The following is a 24959-nucleotide window of genomic DNA, read 5'->3' as shown; positions in this document are numbered from 1 at the left end:
AAATTTAGTTTAGTTTAATTTTTTTTTAAATAATTTTATCAAAATTGTACTGTGTTGAAAATGATGTCGAGGGGTAAACAGCTGGGGCATTATGGTGTACAAACTTTAGGTATTAACGGGCAGTACTGGAAGTACATTGGTAATTTGAAAACTATTAATAGAATAGGGAACGTCTAAACTATATTATAAAAAAAAAATTTTGAAAATAATTTCTACCATTCAAATTTAAACGTAAATAAAGTTTGGTAATTTCACTGAATTCCGTTGGAATAACATGAATGAAATTTTAAAAATTTTCACGTTCTCTAGCGACAAAACCGTACCCCTAACCCATCAACTTTGAGACCCTCTAGCGGCCAAACCGTCTCACCTATCCATTCAAATTGGGAGACTGTTAGAAAGCTCATTTCATTGGCTATCCACTGACGTATAAAACACTATAAAAATGGTGCAAATAAACGAGTTATTGAAGATGAAAATCGATGAACAAAAGAATGCACGAAAAAAGTCAACTTTGACGCTCTCTAGCGGCCAAACGGTCCGACCTATCAATCCGCTTTGGAAACTTTTTAGAAAGGTCATTCCATTGGCTCTCTATTGACGTATAAAACTCTAGCAAAAATAGTGCAATTAGGCGGGTTTTTGAATATTAAACAAAAGGATACACCAAAAGAATTGGTCAAAGTTGACGCCCTCTAGTGGCTAAATGGTACCACTAACCAACGACTTTTCTACATCAATATAAAGCTCATTTCATTGGCTGTCCATCGACATATAAAAGTATATACAAAGTGTTACAAATACGCGTGTTATTTACGGTTTACAGACAGGGTGCCCCAGAAACACTTTTTGACTGGTTAAGGGCTAATTTGACCATGGAAAATTAAGAAAACACGGTTACATGAGCTACTAGGTCTACTACGATGTAATGCATAGAAATTTGTTGAAAAACTGATTTTACAAATGAGAATTTTCGTAAGGGTCAAATTTGCCTGAAACACCTCCACTATTCCAATGGGTTTTGCTTTATGTTGGCCAAGTGCAAGCGAAAATCGACTTTAATGATTTTATTTCTACAGTTTTGCTAAATTGGACACTCACTGTGCTAGGTTTAAGCCAAATATCAGGGCCGTACCTGACCGATTTAAAAAAAAATCCCTCAAAGAAGTTACAGTGGTTACAGTCAAGAAAAACGTTTAGTTAGCTTTGCAGCCTTCTGGCGGCCAAACGAAGCACTCCATCAACACAAACGGCCATATTTTTGGAAAGCCCATTATATTTTCTATCCATTGACGTATAAAAGTCTATACAAAGTGTTGCAAATGAACGAGTTGTTTCACAATTTTGACTGAATTTGACAGCTACTACTTTAACCTTCAATAACTCGATTATTTTGACAGTTATAGGGTGGTTCAAAGAATATTTTTTTAAATAAGTGACCTAATACAAACTTACCTTAATTTTGAACAGAGAATCAGACAAAGTTATAAGAATAAAGAGTGTTAAATTTGGAAAACGTCTTTTTTAGAACTGACGTCTTGAGCTCCTGTTTTGACCATCCTGTATAATATATTTTATTGTTTTTCTTCACCCACTCTTAGAACAAACCTTGTATAACACGACAAAACACAAAAACCAAGAAAAAAACGTTTCCTGATATACATAAATTAAGATTATTGTTCTGGAGACTGAAAATATTAAATTTCACTTAGAACAGTAAATATCTTAGAAACGAATACAGAAAAGTGTATGACATTAATGAATTTGACGTAGAATCCAAAAATTCAATAATATACAAGGTGTCCCATTTAAACTAAGCAGCAGTTAATATCTACTTCCGGTTAAATCGTTGCACCCATATTTTCTTATTTTTACTTTTTTTTATTTAAAAAAGGTGTTTTTAGATTCTCCAGTCGTGGTAATTCAGGAAATTAGTGGGTATAGGTTAGGTTAGTTATTGGGAGTTATTAGGAATTACTGGGCATTACAAGGAATTAGTGGACATTAATGGCATATTAGGAATTAGTGTACAAAATTTAGTATGAAATTTAGTAGTATTTATATACCATCATCAACTTCAATTTTTCAAATACGTACCTGAGCTTTTTATTTCGTTTTTTAGAAGCTACAGACCTTTCAAAACTAATGATGTGTCACTCTTGTCACAAATATATACCTAGTGTATTACGTATTAAATTTTTTAACTAAATTAAGTGAAACTATATCAGGAAAAGAAGAATAACTAAAAAAAACAACCTTTGTTGAGTACAACTAAAAGCAGTTAAGAAACATTTCAAACATTAATCATAGTGCATTTTCTCTGACCTTCATACACATTTAAGCAGATGTTCTCTTGCACAACACGTTTAGTCTCAAATGTAACAAATTTCACTAAATTTATCATAAAGATTGCAGCGCAGCTTTGTGGAACATTAATGGATCCAGTTTGGCAGCAGCTGTACTATTTATCAGCAATTTGTCCTCTTCATTTATCATTTACTTTGTTTCCATTACCGCTATTACTCCCATTATTTTGCATCAAGTCTTTTAAAAATAGAGTTTTTGTGTAATTTAATTCAACAATGATGGTTAAGTTAAATTTTTGGTTATTCAGCAACAACATTCGCAATTCGAACGCTGTTCACAACGAAAACCCTAGGGAAATCGCATCCGATAACTGCTTTCCGGGGTCATATATCCAGCTTAAACTCGGTGGTTTTTTTCAGGGTGCAATCGGAGCTGATGGGGTTCAGTAGCTCACCTAATTCTACTTTATTTGTCCCACATTGGTGTGACAATAAATCTTTAGTACGGGAACACGATTTATTATCCTTACAAAAGGAATTCCCTCTCACTCTAATCAAATCAAGAGCCAAATTGGTTTTACATTATTTTTATGCTCGATCCATAAACTTTCAGAAACGGTTGAGAATTGAATTTTCTATGGCAAAAACTGATTAAATTGCTCCTCGCCAGAGCTCGTGGCCATTATTCAGTCCCAACATAAACCAGGATTAAGCAACAAATCTTTATATTAATTAAACTATATCCAAGGGACCCAAAATGCAGACACAGCATAAGGGTACTAGATATATGGTCCGCGAAAGCTGATAGCCGATACAACGATTTCCATAGAGATTTATGTCAGGGCCCTTTTCCTCGATATCCGTTTTGTACTTTTTGCGGGTGGATTCCTGCCATTTTAGGGCCAAACGTGCTCGAGATCCTCCATATTTTTTGCTTTTCCCATTCTTACACGTACAGGGTAAATAAATGGGGATGCATTGGCGTTTTATGCCACGTGAGCAGAAACTAATGCCAACCTTTTTAGATTTATTAATTGATTTTGTTTGATGATGACCTTTATCTAAATGTCAAAGTTTCCCTTTATAGTTGAGTGTGGGACGTTGCTGTAAATTCACAACCACCCTACTGTAAATTTTTCCAGTCACGCTAGTCAAAACACACAAAACGTGCATCCCAATTAATATTGTCTGCACGGTTTCCAAGAAGGTAGCTGCAGTTAGAATTGCATATGTATTTATACAACATTCAAACTATTGTTCAGCTACTAGCAACGACTAATTAATATTCAGAGACGCAATAAGCACAGACTGTTACAAAGTTATTGCAAGCAAAATCCAAGTTTGGAGAAACTTTGATAATTAGCTGTAAAACAAATGTTTTATTTTACTATTTATTCAAAAAAAAATACTAAAAATTAAACAATGATACTCGAGACCGTAAATAACAGAATTCAGCGTTTATTCTAAAGGTACACTGTAACAAAAGAGACAGCAGGAGTATATAGAAAGAGTCCATTCTCTAATGTAGAAAACGATCAGGGAGAATTAGCGCAGGATGATCAACAGCGTAAAATCATATGGGAAAACATTTTTTCCGATGAAAGATCTGCAGTTGAAAATGCAACAAAATGTGAGGACCACAGACTAATCAGCCTCATGAGTCACACACTGAAGATATTTCTTAAGATTATCCACTACAGAATACCAATAAAGTGCGAAAGAAACAGCGGATCCACACAATTTGGATTAAGACGAGGTTTAGGCACGAGAGAAGCACTAGTTGCGACTCAAGTGCCGATTCCGAACTGGAACTATCAGAGAAAGGACATAATGCTGTGTTTCCTCAATTATGAAAAGGCGTTCCACAGAGTCCAACATCATAAACTGACCCAAATCCTAAATATATTGGACATAGACCAAACAGACATCCTCTGCATTCAAAGCTTATACTGGAACCAAATGGCTGAAGTCAGAGTTGGTAACGATCTCACAGAAGCAAGACCAATTTGTGGTGTGATCTCTCCCCACTTAATTTATATTCTGAATCCAGGAAGAACGCAACGTGGGAGTTAAGGTGACTGGTGTATAGGTCAGCAATATTCGTTATGCGGACGACACAGTTCTAATTGCAGATAAGGATTTGCGGGATATGCTTGGGACTGCATAAGAACATGGGCCTCAATGTCAACACCAAGAAGACTAAATTCATGATAATTACTCGAAAGCTACAAGAATTTCAAAACTCAAGCCTAACATATGAGAATCAACCAATAGAGCATAGTAAATAAATTGAAATATCTAGGAACGTGTGGAAACTGGGAATTAGATGCCGGATTGAAAATGCCCGCAGTGCGTTCAGGAAATTCAAAAAAGTGCTCACCAATACTGATTTCGATCTTGGCTTGAAAATTAGATGCTATGTCTGGACAGTGTTGCTTTATGGCATGGAGGGATGGACACTGAAGGTGAGCACTATGAACAAGCTGGAAGGAAGCATTCCAGAGATGTGGGTCTATAGGCGTGTACTGAGGATTCTATGGACTGCAAGAAGAACCAACGAGGAGGTCTTGAGAATAATCAATAAAGACCGCGAACTGTTAGACACCATTAAACGTCGAAAAACAGTATACCTGGACCAAGTAATACGCAACGAGTGGTACCAATTCCTGCAATTGATAATTGAGGGGAAGATTGAGGGAAAGAGAGAAATGGGCAGGAAAAAATGTCATGGCTCCGCAAAGTTAGGCAGTGGACAGGACTGAGGACAATGCAAGAACTAATGCATACCATACGTAATAAGGAAGAGTTGACAAATGTGATTGCAAACATCCATTAATGGACACACAGCAGAAGAAGAAGAATAATACTACATATAAACTTTAAAGTGTCTAATAATAATTGTTCTAAATAGATTTAACTATTTTTCTAAACAAAAATATGCAAGCAGATTTTTGTGGAAATCGAGTTCTCAGGACTGTAACAAAATTGGACACTTTGTACAACAAGTCATTTTTTGCTTTTTACAATAAAAAAAGCTGACCAATTGTATAAAATGTAAAAATAACGATTCCTCTACGCGAATTGACAAAAGTAAAATTTGCACAAATTCTTTATAAAACCTCCTAACCTAACCTCAGCAATATATTTTTGAAATGTAAAATGTAAGTTTATTCTCATTTTATTGCCTTTGACTGCCTCGCATTTATATCGGATTTCCTTAAATCAGTCCTTTTTCATCGTCGTTCGTAATCATTAAAAAACGACGAAATAAATTTGTGAAGCTTAACATTCAGCGAATGATACGTTTAAGAATCGCGAAGAGGATTTGATTCAAATTGATCTGGAGCCACGTCGGTGAGCGATTTAGCCATTCGCAAATGAGTAGAACAAATTCGGTCATTTTGTTCGAGGTTTAAGCTGTACCAGGAAAATGGCGCCCACTTTATCACTCCGCCATGCTTTACTTTTTTTTTTCCGTGGATTAAGAGAAGGTAAATGGAATGGATCAGCTTTAGTGCCTTTATGCTCACTTTTGGTATTAGATCTCAAATTTATATATTTTTATGAATGGAGAAAGTTTGAGTTTTTATTGTAATCACCTGGAAAAAACTGTTGCAAAGATATTAGATATTTGGTGTTTAAGGTCTTTATACACCATATTAACAATTCTTTTTCTGATTGGTAAAATACAAGGATTTTAACTAGACGTCCGGAAAAAGCCCCCCAAGTACTCAAGCAGCCAATTTTCTCTTATCGCAGCTTATTGGGATTAGGCTTTGCGGTTCTTCTAATTAGCAATTTTGAAGGAAACGCGCTGATTAATTATACGAAATCTACATAATCGATGTACTTAATTGGAACATTACGATCGTTGTCGTAAATTTACCAGAGGTTTAATGAATTTCTTTTTCCTAATACCAGCAGTTTTTATGACAAACTAATGTAATTTTTGAGCCATTGCAAACCCAACAGACTGTATGCAATTTCCTCAATAGCACAACCATATAGTGATCAAATTGTCTGTCAACGTATTTCGTATTTGTGACGTGAATCCACAAAATTGGTAGGACCGATGATAAAACAGGCTAACTATTAAAGTGAGTAAATTCCTGGATTTATATGAGCGCACCGGTTTGATGTACAATTAACGAAATTACCAATTGCACCTAAAACTGTTTATAGAACCGCGCATTTTAAACAACAATTAGGGTCGATTGCTAGTTTAAAAAATTTGGTTTGACGACCACGTGAATGACATTACAAATTGGTTTTGAATAGTTAAAAATTTTTTTCTACAAACGGATTAAGAATTCAACTTTTAACACGCTACTGAACTATCAAAAATAGCATTTTATGGCACTAGTGGTTTAAAAAAGCGTTTTAAAGCACTCTTAAAAGTAAACAAATAATTATATGCTATTTCATACTATTGTCTGGACTTCTTTGGCAGTAAGCCCAACGTGACCTTTCTTGCTGCCTCATCAATCTGTTCCTTGACACTTTCTTCTTTCATTTATGCGACGAAGTTGTATTAACCAGTATTAAAAAGTATATTTACAAAATGTTTTTAAAATGTATGACAGCCTTTAAACAAATTTATTTTTGACGGCAACTATGATCGTTTTGGAATGATTGACAAGTGGAACTGGTTTGACTGTTTGCAGAAAAAGAATTTCTCAAATATAAATAATTATTGAAATTTTGAATGGGTTTGTAGAAACAATGCATTTATGCGAATTTATGCTTGCCTTAAAAACGCACTTTTAACACTCATATCATAAATAGCTATTAACTTAAACATCAGAAAAATATAGGAAAAAATAATAATTTTACTGCAAAAGAGAGCTTTATTTGGTTGATAGAGATTGCCCAAAATAATTTTATCTACGAAGAATTTACGAAAAACAGTAAATTATCAAGCATTTTCTTTTACTAAATTGTTCTCAGAATTTTGAATATTTCTTCTCCCTTAAATAGTTCTACCGCTTGGATAAATCACATTGTATATTGTATTTATAGTTCTATGGAGCGAAATTTGACACCTGTGACGTTAAGTGATGTAAGTAAGAAGTGCCTAAGTGTTCCTCGTCGTCAAAACTGTCAAAGTTGGCTCCATGGAGCTGTAAAGCCTCTTTACCGTGTAGTTCCTCCAAGAAACACATCTACTTGGCATTTTATAACTTTCCTATAGTCCATTGACTGAATTGTTGCTTTTGATGTGCATTTATTAGCCTTTTCTTCAGCATTCCCTTGAATTCTCCTTCCTTGACATTTTCTCCATAAATAAATTTCTGAGAATTGTCCATCTCTAATTAATTATGTACAGGATGTCCGGATTTAGTGTGATTTGACAGGAAAACCCCATTTCCCGGCTAAATAGGACAAAACTAGCGTACATATCTAGAGCTCAATTTTTGAAAGAAGTTTAATTTCAATGATATGAACACGTTTCCAAACCCTGAAAGTCCCAAAATTGTCTTAGAAACTCACTGATTTACTTGGAAACTTTTAAAAACTGTCTTGTAAGTGCGTAAATTTGACTATCAAGCCAATTTCAATGCTTTATACACGTTTCCAAACCCTGAAAGTGTCAAAATTGTCCTAGAAACTCACTGATTTACTTGGAAACTTTGAAAACTGCCTTGAAAGTCCATAAATTTGACTATCAAGTCAATTTCAATGCTTTGTACACGATTCTTAACCCTGAAAAACTTAAAATTGACTTAGAAACTCACTCATTCACTTGTAACCTACAAAAACTGTCTGAAAAGTACATAAATTTGACTATCAAGCCAATTTCAATGCTTTGTACACGTTTCCTTACTCTGAAAGACTTAAAATCGGTTTAGAAACTCACTCATTCACTTGCAAACTATAAAAACTGTCTTAAAAGTTCATAAATTTGAGTATCAAGCCAATTTCAATGCTATGAACTAACCCTAAACCCTGAAAGTCCCAAAATTGTCCTAGAAACTCATTGATTTACTTGGAAACTTTGAAAACTGCCTTGAAAGTCCATAAATTTGACTATCAAGTCAATTTCAATGCTTTGTACACGATTCTTAACCCTGAAAAACTTAAAATTGACTTAGAAACTCACTCATTCACTTGTAACCTACAAAAACTGTCTGAAAAGTACATAAATTTGACTATCAAGCCAATTTCAATGCTTTGTACACGTTTCCTAACTCTGAAAGACTTAAAATTGTCCTAGAAACTCACTGATTTACTTGGAAACTATGAAAACTGCCTTGAAAGTACATAAATTTGACTATCAAGCCAATTTCAATGCTTTGTACACGTTTCTTAACCCTGAAAAACTTAAAATTAACTTAGAAACTCACTCATTCACTTGTAAACTAAGAAAACTGTGCTGGCAAAAACCGTATTTCGATATCTTGTCAGTTCACGGCGCTAGAGGGCGTTATTCGAATTTCATCCATTTTGAAAACTCTTCACAACTTTTTTGTTTATGAAAATATCGAAGTGAAACACAAACATTTTAAGACACTTTTTTCGTGATTCCAGTGGCCTGCTTAGTTTTTTGCTGCTACCTTTCGTTTTCTCAATAATTAACATAACTTTCTTATTTTAAATGGAACTCAGAATATATTACTACGATGTAAGTATGTCTATAGTTATTCCTACAAATAACTGAAATATGAAGTTAATAAGTAACAGATATAAACCCAATAACAAATTACTTTTTAAATGTTTTTACCTCGATTTTCACACACATTAAAGTAACTAACGACTAAAGAATGAAATCACATCAAAAAAGTGCCTTAAAAATGTTTTTGTTTCACTTCGATATTTTAATAAACAAAAAAGTTGTGAGGAGTTTTCAAAATGGACAAAATTTGAAAAACGCCATCTAACACCGCAAACTGCCAAGATTTCGAAATACGGTTTTTGCAATTCCTCTTCTCTCAAAACCCTAGACATGTATACTAGTTTTTTTTCTATCTATACGGGAAATGGCGTTTTCTTGTCAAAACACTCTAAATCCTGACACCCTGTATAATAACAATGGTAATAGTATTTGAAAAATCTTGTTGTCTACTATATCTGGGAAACACTAAAAAGGCGTTGACGAACAAAAAGTTTATCTTGTTAAGACTTTATGGGACATATTTTAAAATCTAAAAAATTTACTTGCTTTAATTCGGTCATTAAACAAGAAATATGACTTTAAAGTCGTTTTCAGGTAAGAAAAACGATGCACATTTCGGTCACAATTCGCTAGCTAACTTCAGAAACCACTTATGCTTTTCAGCACAAAGTTACATATTTCATACACCAGCATGTGACAGACGAAAGAATCGCAAAACTTTTCAGTTTTGGTACATATGTAGAAAGTATTTGCTTGCATATCAAATGTTTGATGTGTGTCTGAAAGTTTTTTTGAGTCGATCGATGGCTTACTGTTTGCTTTTTCGCTCCACAACAACTTCTACAAATTGTCGTAAATATTTAACTCAAAATCAGTTTTTTTTTAAAATCATTTTTAACGTTTAGCTCCCAATCCTAAAAATAATCCGGTCTTTTTCACGACTAATCTACCCTTTGGTAATCGCGGAATAACTAATTCCGTGTACTCGAACTATAATTTTACCTTCCAAAAGGGTAAATTAGCCAGGCGGGCATATATCGACTTTTAGATTTTCTCCCCAGTTACACGGAACCGAAACAATTAACCTATATATGCGAAATTGAGTGTGTGCTTGATTTCCCGATAGCGTTTATTAAGATTCCCAATACTGCGTCATGCTCGTTGCAGAACCCTGTTTCTGTTTCAAATTGAATCGAGTTTTTCTGGAAAGTGATTTGTGCAACTCGTATTTTTTGTTCTTTTTTTCCAAATTAAGTATTGACTTTTTAAATTGGATATGGAAGATTGCACTTTAAGAATATGCAAATATCACACTTACTAGCTAATCCTCTAAATAAACTGTTCGCCAGGTAAATCGGAACAGTGATTTTTTGGGTCATTTTTAAAACCTTGAAACCGCCATTTTGAAACGAATTATAACTATCTTAAACAGAATGCGAAAGAAGTGCGTGCAAAAAAGTGTAATTTTCAATTAGTCTCCAGTTGACCGATCATTTTTTGGGTTTTGATTTAACATATTTATTTAGGTAAATATCTCGGGACATTTTTGGGCGTTTCCCAATTAACGTCCCATGTCTCAAGAAATATTGATTTATCCGAAAAAGACAACATTACAGTGCTCAAGCTCGAATTAAGCTATGACAGCAGCTTCTTATGTGTCATTTTAGTTGGGTGTAGATCCAATATTATCTTACATAATTTTGAAAGCAACCCCTTGACCAATAAGACTATACAGGGTGGCTAAAGAGAATCAAAGTGAGACAAAAACGTGTGCAAAAAAGAAAAGTATTAAATTACAGTCACTTTACTGATAAATATTTTTAACTTTTTTCTTACATAGTAACTTGTTGTCTAGGGTATTACTTCGGGACGTTTCTTAATTAACGTCATGTGTCCGAAGAAATATCGATTTTTCCCAAAAATGGATATAACACTGTTCCATCTTGAATTAAGCCATATTAGCAGGTTTGTATCTCTCATTCAAATGCCGTTGTATGTTGTTTTGTGGTTTGTTTCATGTAAATTCACCAATTACGGCTTTATCAATCGGAAAAATGAACATATTTGGAGCATGAAAATCCGAAAGTCAATAGAGGACAAAACAAACAAGTCCGATTTAGTGTAAATGTGCTAGGTGATAATGAAAATTAAATGATATGTGGAATTAAATATCACAATCTAGTTCAACTATAATCTTTCTGAACATTTAGATAATAATTAGAGACTGAAATTAATTAAAGTTCTGAAAAACAAGTAATTATAAAAAAACATTTTTCACATGCATGAAAATTATCTTAGAGAAGGTTACTCAACCTAACCTAAAAAAATAATATCTAAATTATCTATTAATTAAGATAACTTATCAATCCTACAAGCTTAATTTTTTTAAACTTCAAGTATCTAAGTAATACACTACGTATATTTTGTTGACAAATATGTGATCCATTATTAGTGTCCGAAGGTTTGTTTTTACTGAAAAACAAAATAAAAAACCCAGGTTCTTATTTGAAAATAAAGTTGATTAAAAAACCAAACGTCGGAACTGACGACTAGAATTATTTTCATGAAGAGCGTAAAAAAGTGTGTCTAGAAAGCGCCATCGACTTTCTTAAATAATCAGTATTAAAGTGGTAAAAAAATTAATAAAACACTATCAACTATAGTTTCTGAGATGCTAATGCATCGAATTTGTGTTATTGTAACATCCTGTATACTACTATAGAGATATGTGCCTAGAATATGAAACCAATTTACTGATTTGCCATTTAACTCATGTTCCAGGTATATTCCTATAGGGTATCGAACACGCCTACACGAATTACATGATTTGAAAATTATTTATAATATTTAAATAAAAATGTTGAAAGAAACACGACACTTCTGTCAGAAAAATGAATGTTTTCTAATCAATAGTTTAATGCTTAGGATGTTCAAAAAATATTATTATTTGCATGTTTCTTTGATAAGTAAGAAAATATCAATACATTTGTGTTATTAAATGCGAACTTCTAGTAGAACTACAATGTATGTGTGTTTTCGATAACGTTTTATTAAAACCAATAGGAAAATTACTCCTAACAATCATTTTCTCTAGAGATGTATTATTTAATAGATAATGAGAATAAATCGTAATAGAATAATTGTAAAGAGAAATTTTTAATACAATAAAACCACACAAAATTAGGAAAAATTTGTTTTGGCTCTTCTCTACTTTCAAAAATAGTAAACCTATTTTTTTCCAATAAAAAACTTTATCAAATTCTGGTTTAGATTTAATTATCAGTGGCATAATATTGTATTAAAATCCTGTCTTAATTTAAGTAAAAGCTAATTTAGCAATAATGTCGAAATTATTGAAATTCTTTCATTGATAAATACTTAGTTCACCACTATACAAGGTGTCTAAGAAAAATACCGATACCGATGATGACTTCCGGTTTTACCGAAACTGGGTATTAACTTGATTATTTTAAACGCAACGCTCAGTATATTTGATATTCTGCAACGGTTTTTGAGATATTATCGTTTGAAAAATTACATTTTCAGATTTTCGAGTGGATAACTCCTAAAGAAAATGTGATAAAGCAAAACGGTTTTCATGTTTTTATCTTAACTTTTTGAGATCTATTGTGTGGTCATAATAGTCAATTTTTCACTGTTTTTGACACCTGTCATCTCAAAAAGTTAAGAACCTGCTAGCCGTTTCACTCTATCTCATTCTGGTTAGGAGTTATGACACTCCAAAACCTAAAAATATCATTTTTCAAACGTCAAAATCTCAAAAACCATTCCAGATAGATATAGATTATTATGTCATAACATATGTCAACAAAAATTGAAAATATTTTAGTTGAATGACTTTAAAAAACTATGTTAGCGAATTTTGAAAAGTCCAGTTTTTCTTATATCGTTCGAAGAGTTTTGTCGTGAGACACCCTATATAGAAATCATATTGAACTGTTTTTTTTTTATTAACAAGAAGTATAGAGTAATGTTTTGACTTTCCTAAAAGGTTTTTCTACTTTACAATAATGAGTTAGTGTAAATGTTTGACACTTGGAAATTGAATTGAAATTTTGATTACTCAAATAACTAACAACTTTAAAAGTAATGGACTACTATTTTGACGTGTGTAAACCGTAATAATAAATTTTGTTTGTTTTATTATAGTTTAATAAACGTTTTTTTGTTGTAATACGACCTGTTGCAAATTAGCAACCGTAGCAATACTGCATTAAACAAATTATACAATCTCAGAAATAGACCGACAGTCTGCGACATTAAAATTTTATTTTCGCCTTTGGCAAACTAATTTGCGGAGCTTGCACAAAAATTAATTACCCAATTATCTAAAGTAAATTTAACGTAACGTTTAAAAAATTATGGAAATAGAGCGGAGACTGTGCCCCAGCGTTCGGTTTTGTTATTTTTGTTTTGACCTTTAAGAAGTGGAGACCATTTGCTTGGGGATGCATACGAAACCGCTCTGTTAATGCGCTTAATAAACCATTTTTACTGCAAATTTGTAAGCGTGGAGAACGAAAATCATTTTCTTAATTACACGGCAAAGTTGCTTAAAATGCATGCTAGAGAAAAATAAAAGCGTTTTTTTAGAAAAAGGTTTTCTAAAAGAATCCCATTAACAAAATTAAGAGGCATCTACCTTTACTTGACTTTCTTTGAAAAGTTTACCGTCAGAAAACTGAAAAGTTAATTAATTATTTGGAATTTACAACTTTTCAGATTCTTTATAGACCTTTCAGAAGGGTAAAATTCATTAAAATGAACATTTCTTATATCCTTTTTAGCAAAAGTTTAGCATTAAACCTTCAAGTGGCTTTCCGGCAATTCTGACAGCGTTTAAAACAACAAGTCATGTAAAGTTTGTGTTTTTTACTTAATTTGAAGACTTAACAACTAATTTAAAAACTTTCAAAATTTAAATGATATTCACAAAACTTAAAGTTGCTCTTTTCGTTCCCTAATTACGCAAAAGCAAATAGTAAAAGTGCAAAGCGAGTTGAGCCAATTCCAACAGAATTTTTGACCTAAAAGCAGTTAATTTCAATTCAGTCCAAATCGAAGACGGATTTCCGTAATCTAACTTTGCAACTAATTTGGATGAAGTGACTTTTTTAAGAACTCTAATAGAAGTTTTAAGATGAATGTTTATGTTGAACTAAACTTCCATGAATTTTGATTGACAAACCAACAAAAATTTTTTATGTAATAGAAGAGTAATAATTAGTAAAAATTTGTTTTTTCAGAGCCTGATACCGAAATCGTAGGTGGTCCCGAGTTGTTTATCGACCGAGGCAGTACCATCAACTTGACCTGCGTGGTCCGGCACAGCCCAGAACCTCCATCATATATTTTTTGGAACCACAATGATGCGGTAAGTTTTTTTGGAAGAAAACATATTTTTCAGCAACACTACGTATGTTTTTCACATTTGAGGATCCCTTCACAGTGCTTTTTCTTGATATATGTATGTTAAATATTTTTTTTAGCTTACTCATTGAAATTCACCCCTCCTTTATTACCTATCCTGTTGTCTTGTTTTTGCAATTTCATACCGTAAAAGGAATTGAAGGGGGACTCGAAACTCGGTCTGGAAGCGAGGTGTGAAAATTTTATATTGCCTGCTAGATCATTACAATGGAGGTGTTAACGCTACTACAAGATGTTTTGTGAAACCATTAATGTAATCTTCTTTCGTCATTAATATTTTAGGAAGGTGGTTTAAGGTTATTTCCGAAAAAAAGTCACTAAAATGTAGGTCGCACGTCCCTTGTTCCCGAAAGTATTTCGTAAACATTTTATATCCGAAACTTGTTGTTTTGCGACCGCAGTATGCAAATGACTATTCAAAACCGATTTTTAAAATTCCCATTTCGGTCGTTTTGTTCTTCCCTGTTTGGGCAAAGTTGATGATATACGCGTCCGCATAGCGTACGACTGTCAAGTCATAACCCGTTCTATTTTTTCACGCCCAGTTGATTCGCCAGACTAGTTCATTTCCTTCCGGCTGCACTGCAGTGACCTAATTTGCACGTTTTGCATTTTTCAAGATTTTTCGTGTCCACCAGACTGGGATTTTCTGGTCGGTCTCATCACTTTTTGAAACGTTTCCCATTCAAAACGTACGTTTTACTATTTTTTTATTCTTTTCAACTTGTTGGTTTTTGTTTTCTGGTGTATCAAGCAGTAGTTTAGTCACTGTAGGTTTAACACAAAAACCATTAAAGTTGCACAGAATAATTCCTCGAATTTTTGTCTATCCTAACCTAACACCCTGTATACTACTGGTTTCGTTTTAAATCCTGATTAATGGAAATTTTTAGCTAGGCAACCAGGCTATCACGTAAAATCGGAACCCAACTGATAAACAAAAGTCCAGTGCTTATATGTTTATGTTTTTAAGACCAGAGCAACAATCACAGCTTTCACAAGTGAAATAAATCAGTGGCAAGTTGAATATCAATTATTTCAAAAAAATGTCCACTTTACAATAATTGCGCACATTTTTTTGCATTAGTTTAATTTTCCTTAAAAAGCAATGGCAAGCAATTAACAAACCAAGATGGCAAAAGTTGCCAGATTTTTGCTTTAATATGTCGACTTAAAATGCTATTATTACATCAACTCAATATGGATTTGCTGTTCTCAAAACAAACAGAATTTTTACAACATTTTAGAATAAGTCACAACCGACCAAATTCAACTAATAAACCTATACAGTGCGTTTTTTTTAACGCGCAACATAGGATTTTACGTGTTAAATTTTTAAGCCCATGTTAGACCATGTTATTTTGGAACTACAAGTATAAAACTTAACGGGTGGCTGTTTCGTACCCTGAAGCTTAAGTAAGTTTACCAATTCGGCCTAAAAAGTGTTAAAAAGCTTGCAAAAAATCATCTTTTTTCGAAAAGGTTTTATCGTTTCATACTCCCTGTATGCATTGTTGTTCTTTGTTGTTTTTGATACTGGCACGGCAGGTAACAGGTAAAATTTGGCGTAGAAAGTAAAACAGGGTGATCATTAACTTTATATCAAGAAAGTTAAGAACAAAAGAAGTATTTTTATAAGTGAATTGTTCAAAGTGACCTCCGTTTGAAGCCAAACAGTATTCCAAACAATCATAAAATGCCCTTTTGACGTTCAAAAGATGTCGGGTTGTGATGCAGTCAAAATATGACACTTTACCTGTTACCTGCCCTGCCAGTATAAAAACAACAAGGAACAACAATGCATACAGGAAGTATGGAACGATAAAATCTTTTCGAAAAAAAATGATTTTTTTCCAGTTTTTAATCACTTTTTAGACCAAATTGGTAGACTTACTTAAGCTTCAGGGTACTAAAGACACACCCGTCAAGTTATAGACTTGCAGTTCCAAAATAAAATGGTCTAACATGGGCTTAAACATTTAACACGTAAAATCCTATGTTGCGCGTTAAAAAAAACGCACTGTATAATTTACTTAAACTGCTTTAGAACTGTATTGCTTTTGAGCGTGTTTCTATTACTTTTAGAGCTTCATAGAGCTTTATTTGACAGTTTGCAACATTTTGACATATATAACTGCAAAGAAAAAGTTTATGTTACTTTATACTCATGGACCTATAAACAAACATCTAATATGATTTACAACTGTATTAACTATAACAGAGTACTTTTAAGCCGGTTTTATAACTTTATGGAGTAGTATTTGACAGTTACCTTTATTGAGACAGGTTGAAATATGTCCAAAATAACGTGTCACCCGTGTCACCTATCAAAGCTTATGTTATGAAACTATATTGAACTTTTAACGTAGCAAAACATATCATAAGTGATTATTTTAGTTTAATAACTCTATGGATCCAATTTTGCCAGATGACACGTTTGTAACAGGATGCAAAACATATATTAGCATGTCAGAACTGTCAAATTATATTATTATTATTTCTTACTAATTATATTCATAGACATAGAATGATTTATAGTTTGATAGCTTCATGGAGTCATATCCACATTAGACTTTGTTTGATACCCATCAACGACTTTTTAATATCAACAATTAATGTTTTTTTTATGTCAATCAAATGGCGAACCGTTGGTTGCCAATTTGTATTGTTCTATGTGGTTTTTAGGGAAATTGACAATTTGGCAACAACGCACAAAAAAAATGATCAGTTAGACAACATTGCAGAAAATGTAATAATTGATAATTTCTAAGAATTTTTAATATAAATTACAATTTGTCAACGTTGGAGAAGTTTGGTAAATATTAAAGAAAATATCGATTTGACAACATTGCAAAAAATTGAGTACAAAATCAGGAATAATGGCAAATCACTTTGCAAAATATGGTAATAAATTAGTAAAACTGTCAGTTTAGCAATGTTAACAACTTTGGTAAAATTAGGAAAAATTTTAGTTTGGCAACGTTGCAGAAATTTGGTAAAAATTCAAGAAAATTACGTTTGGGTAACATTGCAACAAGTTGGTGAAAATTAAAAAGAATATCAATTTGGCAAATTTGGTGAAAATTAGAATACATAACAGTTTGGCAACATTGCAGAATAGTCATATTAGAAGTCAAAAATAGCAAAAAAAGGATCTAATTCCGCCATTTTAAAAAATAGATATATACCTACTTTTTTGAAATGTTATTTTCGACTATATATTCTATTTAAAAAAAAGTAAGTTTATGTCATATCTCAAAAAAGAAAAGTGCGAGAAATAATCTGATTAGCTCATCTTGTTCAACTTAGAAATAAATACAACTTTTAGACAAAATTTGTTTTTTGCTAAATATCTTGGTCTTTTAAAACTGCAATTATTTCCCATCAAACTATTAACTGAAATAAACGTGATTTAACAAATCTTTCACTCTTTTTCAAAAAGATTAATTATTTGTATGTAAGTACATTGAAGCTTTGCCTGTTTTAGGGTTATTAAACTTATTCCCAAACGTAAATATTTTAGGAATACTGATATACTTTAGTGCTATTTCTAAATGGGTTAAAATCCCAAATATTCAGTTGGGATGTGTCCCTTCATTGTAAGAAATTAAGCTAAATATATAGGGGGAATTTAAAGTAATCAGCGGACGTACCCTTATCCTAAGTATTGGTTTACGACAAACCAACTGTGACCCCGGTTGGGTAAGAGAAATTGATACACTTGTCGAAAACTATTTTCAACTTAAGCCGCTCCCATTTTCGGTAAGAACTTGCGATCCTCGGGATATGACCAACTTTATCCGCATGATTTGTGGAGAACGTGTCCGTCGAAGTTTGGCATTCAGTTTCCGTGACTTTACGCTTCAAACGTGTCGTGTCTTCAACTTAATTGCAATTCGAAATTAATGTAAAATGTTTGTTTTAGATAATCAGTTACTCTAGTTTGAGAGGCGGAGTGAGCGTTTCAACGGAACGAAGTCAAACCAGCCGAAGCGTTTTGCTAATTCAAAAAGCACGCCAAACCGATTCGGGAAACTACCAGTGCAATCCATCAAATGCCAGACCTGCCAATGTTACTGTCCACGTTCTGAACGGTAAGACGCTGTTTTATTTTTTCTACCACTATTAATCAGATATGTGAAGCTTAAAGAGATGAACATTGCTAAAGCAAAGTTTTTGTATAAACAGTGTACAATAATCGCCAAATTCGATTCGTAATACGGATTTTCTAAAGTTAATATCACCCTGACGGGTTTGATTAATTACCTCAATATTCGGGCGCAAAAGATTGGTCGCTAGCTATTTATTTAGGCTATTTTATTTGGTGTCATTAATTTAGTTAGATTCGAAAGCAGTTATTTAGGTTGTGTCAGACTGTAATCTCTATCAGATTTGGCAGCTGCAGGCAATAATTCCCTACAAAAAGTGATAATAACTTACTAATTCTTTTCATACTGAAAGAAAGAGTAACTTGTTCATTGAAAAACGTTAATATTATGTTTGATGGTTATTCTCATATGCTGACCTTTACTTCACGTGTTTATTTATAACAAATAAGTATTAGAAAATGCATAAGTCACAATGATTTCAGATATCTTAAACGGGATTGCAGTAAAACCACCATTTTGCTCTTCATCCAGGGATGTTCTTTTCTTTTTGTACAAGTGCCTATTTGTTCCGAATTTTGACGATCATCTTGGATATGATGACTTTGTTTACGGCTGTTTGTAGTTTTTGAAAACCATGTTCTTAAGTTTTATATATCCTCCATTTTCATGGTTTCTGTCATAAACTTTTTGTTGAAGAACGAAAAATAAGATATTTGCATTAGTTCTCCATAATATATCCGAGGAACTCAAACTTTCTTCTCTTGATGGTGTTCAGTACTATTTACTTTCAAGTACTATTTTTTTTCTTTTCTTCATTCTTCATTTTCTCTATCACTGCCCTGTTGGTCACTCTGTCCACCCATGATATTCTCAGCATGTCACATTTGGAAAACTTCAAGTTTTCTTTCCTCGGTTAATGTTTATGACTTATGAGAAAATATAATCAACGGAGGCAAAATCATCACTGATGGTGTGCAGGAATATTGCGGGAAAAACGTGGAATTGTAACCCATTAGTACTGCGATGGATGTACACCACCTACGGTGCAGCAGTGTGGCAGGACAGAATCGAACTTGCCACAACTAGAAAAATATTAGAGGTTCAGAGACTTGTGCATAATATGAGCAATGAGATGCTGTGGATGAGTGCTTGTGGCGCACATCTCAGGTTGGATAGAGCCGAATTTAGTGCAAGGCACTCCGATCTCTCAACTGAAAAAATCATCAAGAAGTTCAGTTTTGAAAAGCAATTTCGAACGAGCCTGAGCACCAAGAGAGATTCGAGCAGAGAATCCAGTCAAACATTGGGAAAAAATACCATAATATGGTATCCAGATGGATTTAAAACTCCCGAGGGAACTGGAGCAGGAGTCTTTGGGCCTAGCACCAAATACTCCAAACCCATGGGCCAGTTTCACGCTATACATGTATTTAGTTTAACCTTGACAGGAAATACCGGAACAAGGAAATTGTCATCCAATGGCCAACCAGCCATCAAAGGCCAACAAGCCATCATGCCTAACTCAATGATGAGGCACGAAAAAGGACATCAAAGCCACTGATCGGGTCAGAATCATTTGGAGTCCTTTGAAACGCATACGTCCAGAAAGAACTTCATATACCTGAAGAAGAAATAAGAGCAACGCAGTGGCAAAGATTTCTAGGATTGAGGCAGGCAAAAGATCTCTTCGAAAACACTGATTAACCTCAGCAAAATTAGTCTCAAAGCAATAACGGGATTTCTAACGGGGCATTGTCGACTCAGAGAGCATCAAAGAAAGCTAAGCTTAGAAGAGGACAGGACCTACATATTCTGCAGAAAAGATCCAGAGACACCTCACTACATCCTGCTGAAGTTATGCTATACACCACAAAAGATTGAACACACTGGGATCATACCCCCCCTCAAGATCCTGAAATTCCTAAAGGAACTAAATCTTGAAGGACTGCTATGAACAAGAAAATCTTGAGCTAGCAGAAGAAGATGGGGTACAATAGATCTAATCAGGTTGGAGTACTTCTGCCACCATCCGCACGTACCTACCTACCTAAGATGTGTTTCCAAGTTTCCAGCACCCCTCTTTTCTATGACGTTTTCTGTACATGATCTTCCTGCTCTGAAACCGTACTAACTGCTCTTCCTCTTCTATTTTCTTCTAATCTTCGTACAATTCTGCCATACAGTCAAACCATATTTTCAGTATTAATAAAGGGTTTAAAACTTTAATCGAGTTTTTTTATTACAAGTGGTGCTTGGCCACCGTAATAAATTGTAGGTGTTAAATCAAGGTTTCATTAGCACAATTTTACTCTAAAACTGTTACAAATTATGTTCCAACTGGCTTCAATTAGAGATTTGTAAGAGATAACGGAAAATACAGTGTAAAAGCTGTTAGGGCGATATAGATAATCAGCGGCTGAAGGGCCCGACCCTTTAATTTTGGAAACTACATCAACACACAACCCCTTGAACTGCCATCGTGTACAAACTGGAATGCGGTTATTAAAGTCGTCGTGTCGTACAAACTGTTACAGGGTTCGGAGAGGAAGCTCAAACAGTTGGAAAAGTGGCTTAATTAGAGTCTATATTAAGTTGCAGTATATTAATTAACACATGGACACGAATTTAGCTTTATAATCATCTTGACGTAACACGAAACACAACAAGAAAATCGAATAAATGTTAAACTTGTCAATGGCAATTTTTCAAATGAAAGCGCCTGGAAAGATTGAGAAACTTACGGCGTTGGAAGCTTACTGGGAAAATCGCTTCCAGGGAATTTAATAATTGTCAAGAAGGTAAAACTTGAAAATTCGTAATAACGGGAACGTTCTACCGGGAAACTATTGAACAATTTCGAGCAATTATCTAATGAAATTGTCTAACCGTGAAAATTGTCAAGGAAGAGTATTGGTTGCAGCTACGAACATTGCTTTAGTTTTAAACTGTCAATGGCTTTAAGGAATGCGGATTTAATAGAAAAGTTTTAAGAACTGGATAGAAGGAATTAAATTCAGACAATCCACCAATTTAATCGTGGAACTAACTTTATAAACTTAAAATGAGGTACAAGCAATCCGGTAGTTGAATTAATTATGTGAGCATAATCAATATTTTAGTAAATTACATTCTGAGGTTTAAATAATATTAAGCAGTTTGTATGTCAAACTGTTAAATTATTCACCCTAAAGCATCTACGTCGCTATCGTTAATGATTAAATAGCTCTAGAGTTGTCACTTGCGGTTTTAATTTATTTGGTATCACGTCTCGGGAATTGAAAACAAGATGCGACGTTTTACCTCGTTTGGTTTCAAAGCGGAAAAGTGAGGAGAATTAAATTGAAGTGAGTGGCAAATGGTGCCTACAAGTCAGAAGTGAAAGAAGGTATTAAGAAAGTTTAAAGTGCCCCTTGACAGTTTCTAACCGCCAACGTCTAAAGAAATAAGAATTAAGGCCTTTGCTTGATTCACATAATAGTTAAGATGTTGAAGGAAATATTGATTAATTTGTAAACTCAAAGAATTATACCGCTAAAAACCCTTCTGAGAACATTGTAAGTTACTAAGAAAATCAGTAATTTAGGAAAAAATTCCAAGAGAATTTAACGAGTTTTAGGGGAATTAATATTATAATTACACTAAAGCTCTATGGAGTCAAGTTTGACAGTCGGGACAATTTTATACTTTTCTTAGGTCACATGACACCTGTCATAATTAAAAAAGTTCAAAAAAATGTTAAGATGATAAAAGTTGCGTAACATTGCGGTAAAATTTTCACATCTCTAACTTGAAAGGTTTCTGAGATATTCAACAAAAATAACGAAAAACTATAGCCAAGTTTGACGCCCTCTAGCGGCCAAACGGGCCAATTTATCCGTATTCGGTCAACGTGGCCTGATAGCCTCATTAATTAGCTTTCTTTTGTCATGTGACGGATCTATATAGATTAAGTCAAATAAGCGAGTTATTTACGATTTTCTGGAAAATTGCGTCAAAATTTCGCTCAAATTAAGAATTTCCGCTCTATGGGTGTGGTCCAGATAAGGCTGCTAGAGCAAAAACCGTTCAGTATCGAAACATTTTACATCAAGTAAGTTTATTTTGTTGCTCAAATTTGGGACACTGTAAACGGATTATCTATTAATAACACAAATATCTACAAGATTCATATTTGACAATTTTTTGATAAAATGAAAAATAGAGGATTTAAAGGGGTGTAAAAAATTCAATAAATCACCCTGTACTGTACTGTTTTGGATTAGTCACAGCTGGTCACATTGAACAGCCACAGCTGCGGGATTTTTGACAGCCGTCAGGTGACGAAAAAACATATCAAAGTGTCTTTTTAATGTCACAACTGTTAAGGGACTCTACGGAGCTATAATATTCCGTTTATGTTATAATGTTACGAATAACAAATTGTGGCGTGATTATTTGACATTTTACAGTTTCACGGTACTGTTTAATGAATTTTGACAGCTTTCAGGTGACTATAAGCCTGTCATTAAACGTCATAGTTCAGTTACTCAAAGTGGTTCACGTTTTTGCAAACCACGAGAATTAAAAGCTTTTTGAGCTTCTCGAAGTTTGAATTTTGGATTTTGGCTTTAGCAACATTGATTTGTATCAATGCTTGAAAATGTAATTTTACAAAGTAATTTATAGTATTTTCAAACAATAACAAAATGTCTTCTCTTATGAGAAATATCAGATTACTGCGTATTAAAACACTACTCACAAAGTGACCGCGTAAATCATGCAAGTGCTTTTGTAAAGTTTATCAAAATGCTAAAAGCCCACCTGAACTGAACGCCAAAAAGGGGATTAACACTCTCGGTGGTAAATATTTTCCTATTTTTTTGCATATAAAGTATACGCCCGATCATGAGCATCAAAAAGTTTTAATAAATACCAGAGCCCACTGAATTTATTCGTGGACAAAATATGGTTTTACAACATTTGTGAGGCAAATTGAACGTGTTTAATTTTGGTTTGGAAGTTTATTTGGTAGCAATAATTATTCTACACCCGCTCAAGCATAAACCACTTTTGGGGCTTTATGAGTTTTTAATTTTTTTAATCTGACAAGCAGGTATTTAGGTTATTAAGGTATTAAAGGGACAGAATTTATGCGATGATTTTTTTAGCCAAAATAATTGAATAAAAATTCAATTTCTCATTATTTTAAAGTACCTGGGGAATTTTTTTAATACTGAAACACAAATTTTGCGTACACTTAAAAATAAAATTTTCAAGTAGATCAAGTGAAAAGTTAAAAACACACGTTAGTATGTTAACATAAAAAAAGGATTTTGGGTACTTATGAATATTTTCGCTGCAATTTGATATACTCTTCTTAATCCAATTCCAACTTATTTCAGTTTTGTAAATTTTTGTATAAAAATGTGTAATTGTATTATGTTTCTAATATTTCTCCAAATCTTTGCAGAACGCTAAAGTTGCTGGAAACATATTAAGAAGATAATTCAAATAGTAAACCAGGTGTAACTGTATCATATTTTTTTATAGAAAATATCAAATTTCATATTTATTAGCATTTTTAGTAGGTTTAAAATGTGGGATTTTCTGTGAGTAGTTTTGTAAATATCTTTAGAAGATTTAAATGCAGATATTTTAAAATATTATCTTTAGCAAGTTAATTATACACTATTTTTTTTTCAAACTACCTATGTAGGTTTTATTTTTACTTATTAAAAGTTTTGACAAAATAGCATTAAAAAGGTAAATTACGTATTGTAGGTTTCCGAAAAATTTCATTGAGTTCTCAGCATTTTTTGATTTGTTTTTAAAGTTGAAATCATTAGATAACTAGAAAAGTTGTATTATTAGTTTTCACAGTAATCATATACATACAGTGTGTCCATAAAATTTGGAATAAATTCAATTAAAATTCTTAGGAATTTAATAAGTTATTTATATTATTAATTTAATAATAATAATTAAAAGGAATTATATTTCAGAAAAATGCTCGGACACGTATGTTATTATTTTTTGAGAAAAAAATTAGATATACAGGGTGTCCCAAAATTGAGACGCGACCTTCCAGTTGACATTTTCAATGAGAATCTTTATTTTTTGTTGCATTTATGGATTCTACGTAAATTTCTGGCTATTTTTTCATGTAACGTATCCTATGTCGATATTCAGCTGTTTTCAGCTCAAAAAATATATAAATAATGTTGAAAAAAAAACCGTAAGGTAGTTGTTTTTCTAGATAATTCATTAGTATACAGGGTGTCCCAGATTTGAGCAAGAAACCAAACTTTTGATGTAAAATGTCTATAACGATCATCAACTGTTTTTGTTCTAGCAGTCTTGATTGGCCGCCTCTCAAATCGAGCAGATATTCCTAATTTGAGCAACATTTTCGTGCACTTATGCAGAAAATCGTGAATAATTCGCTTATTTGAACCATCCTATATATACGAGCCATATAACAAATGAAATCTAATGAATGGT

The 24959-nt window shown here is 33.1% G+C and overlaps 1 protein-coding gene across 2 annotated transcripts in view; it reads left to right on the top strand.

The window, feature by feature from the left end:
• Positions 1 to 24959, top strand: part of LOC145732582 (neurotrimin-like) — a 209754-nt gene that overhangs the window by 181444 nt on the left and 3351 nt on the right. For both annotated transcript variants that reach the window (XM_081984935.1, XM_081984934.1), the window contains exons 4-5: positions 14187 to 14314; positions 18296 to 18464. In XM_081984935.1, coding sequence (XP_081841061.1) covers positions 14187 to 14314; positions 18296 to 18464 — 297 coding nt within the window. The remainder of the gene's footprint in view (positions 1 to 14186; positions 14315 to 18295; positions 18465 to 24959) is intronic.

Source organism: Ips typographus, linkage group LG8, assembly GCF_016097725.1.
Source record: "Ips typographus isolate SLU linkage group LG8, UJ_Ityp_2.0, whole genome shotgun sequence".
Lineage (NCBI taxonomy): Eukaryota > Metazoa > Arthropoda > Insecta > Coleoptera > Curculionidae > Ips > Ips typographus.
Note: the sequence above shows the minus strand (reverse complement) of the source record. Positions and strands in the feature narration are given on the sequence as shown.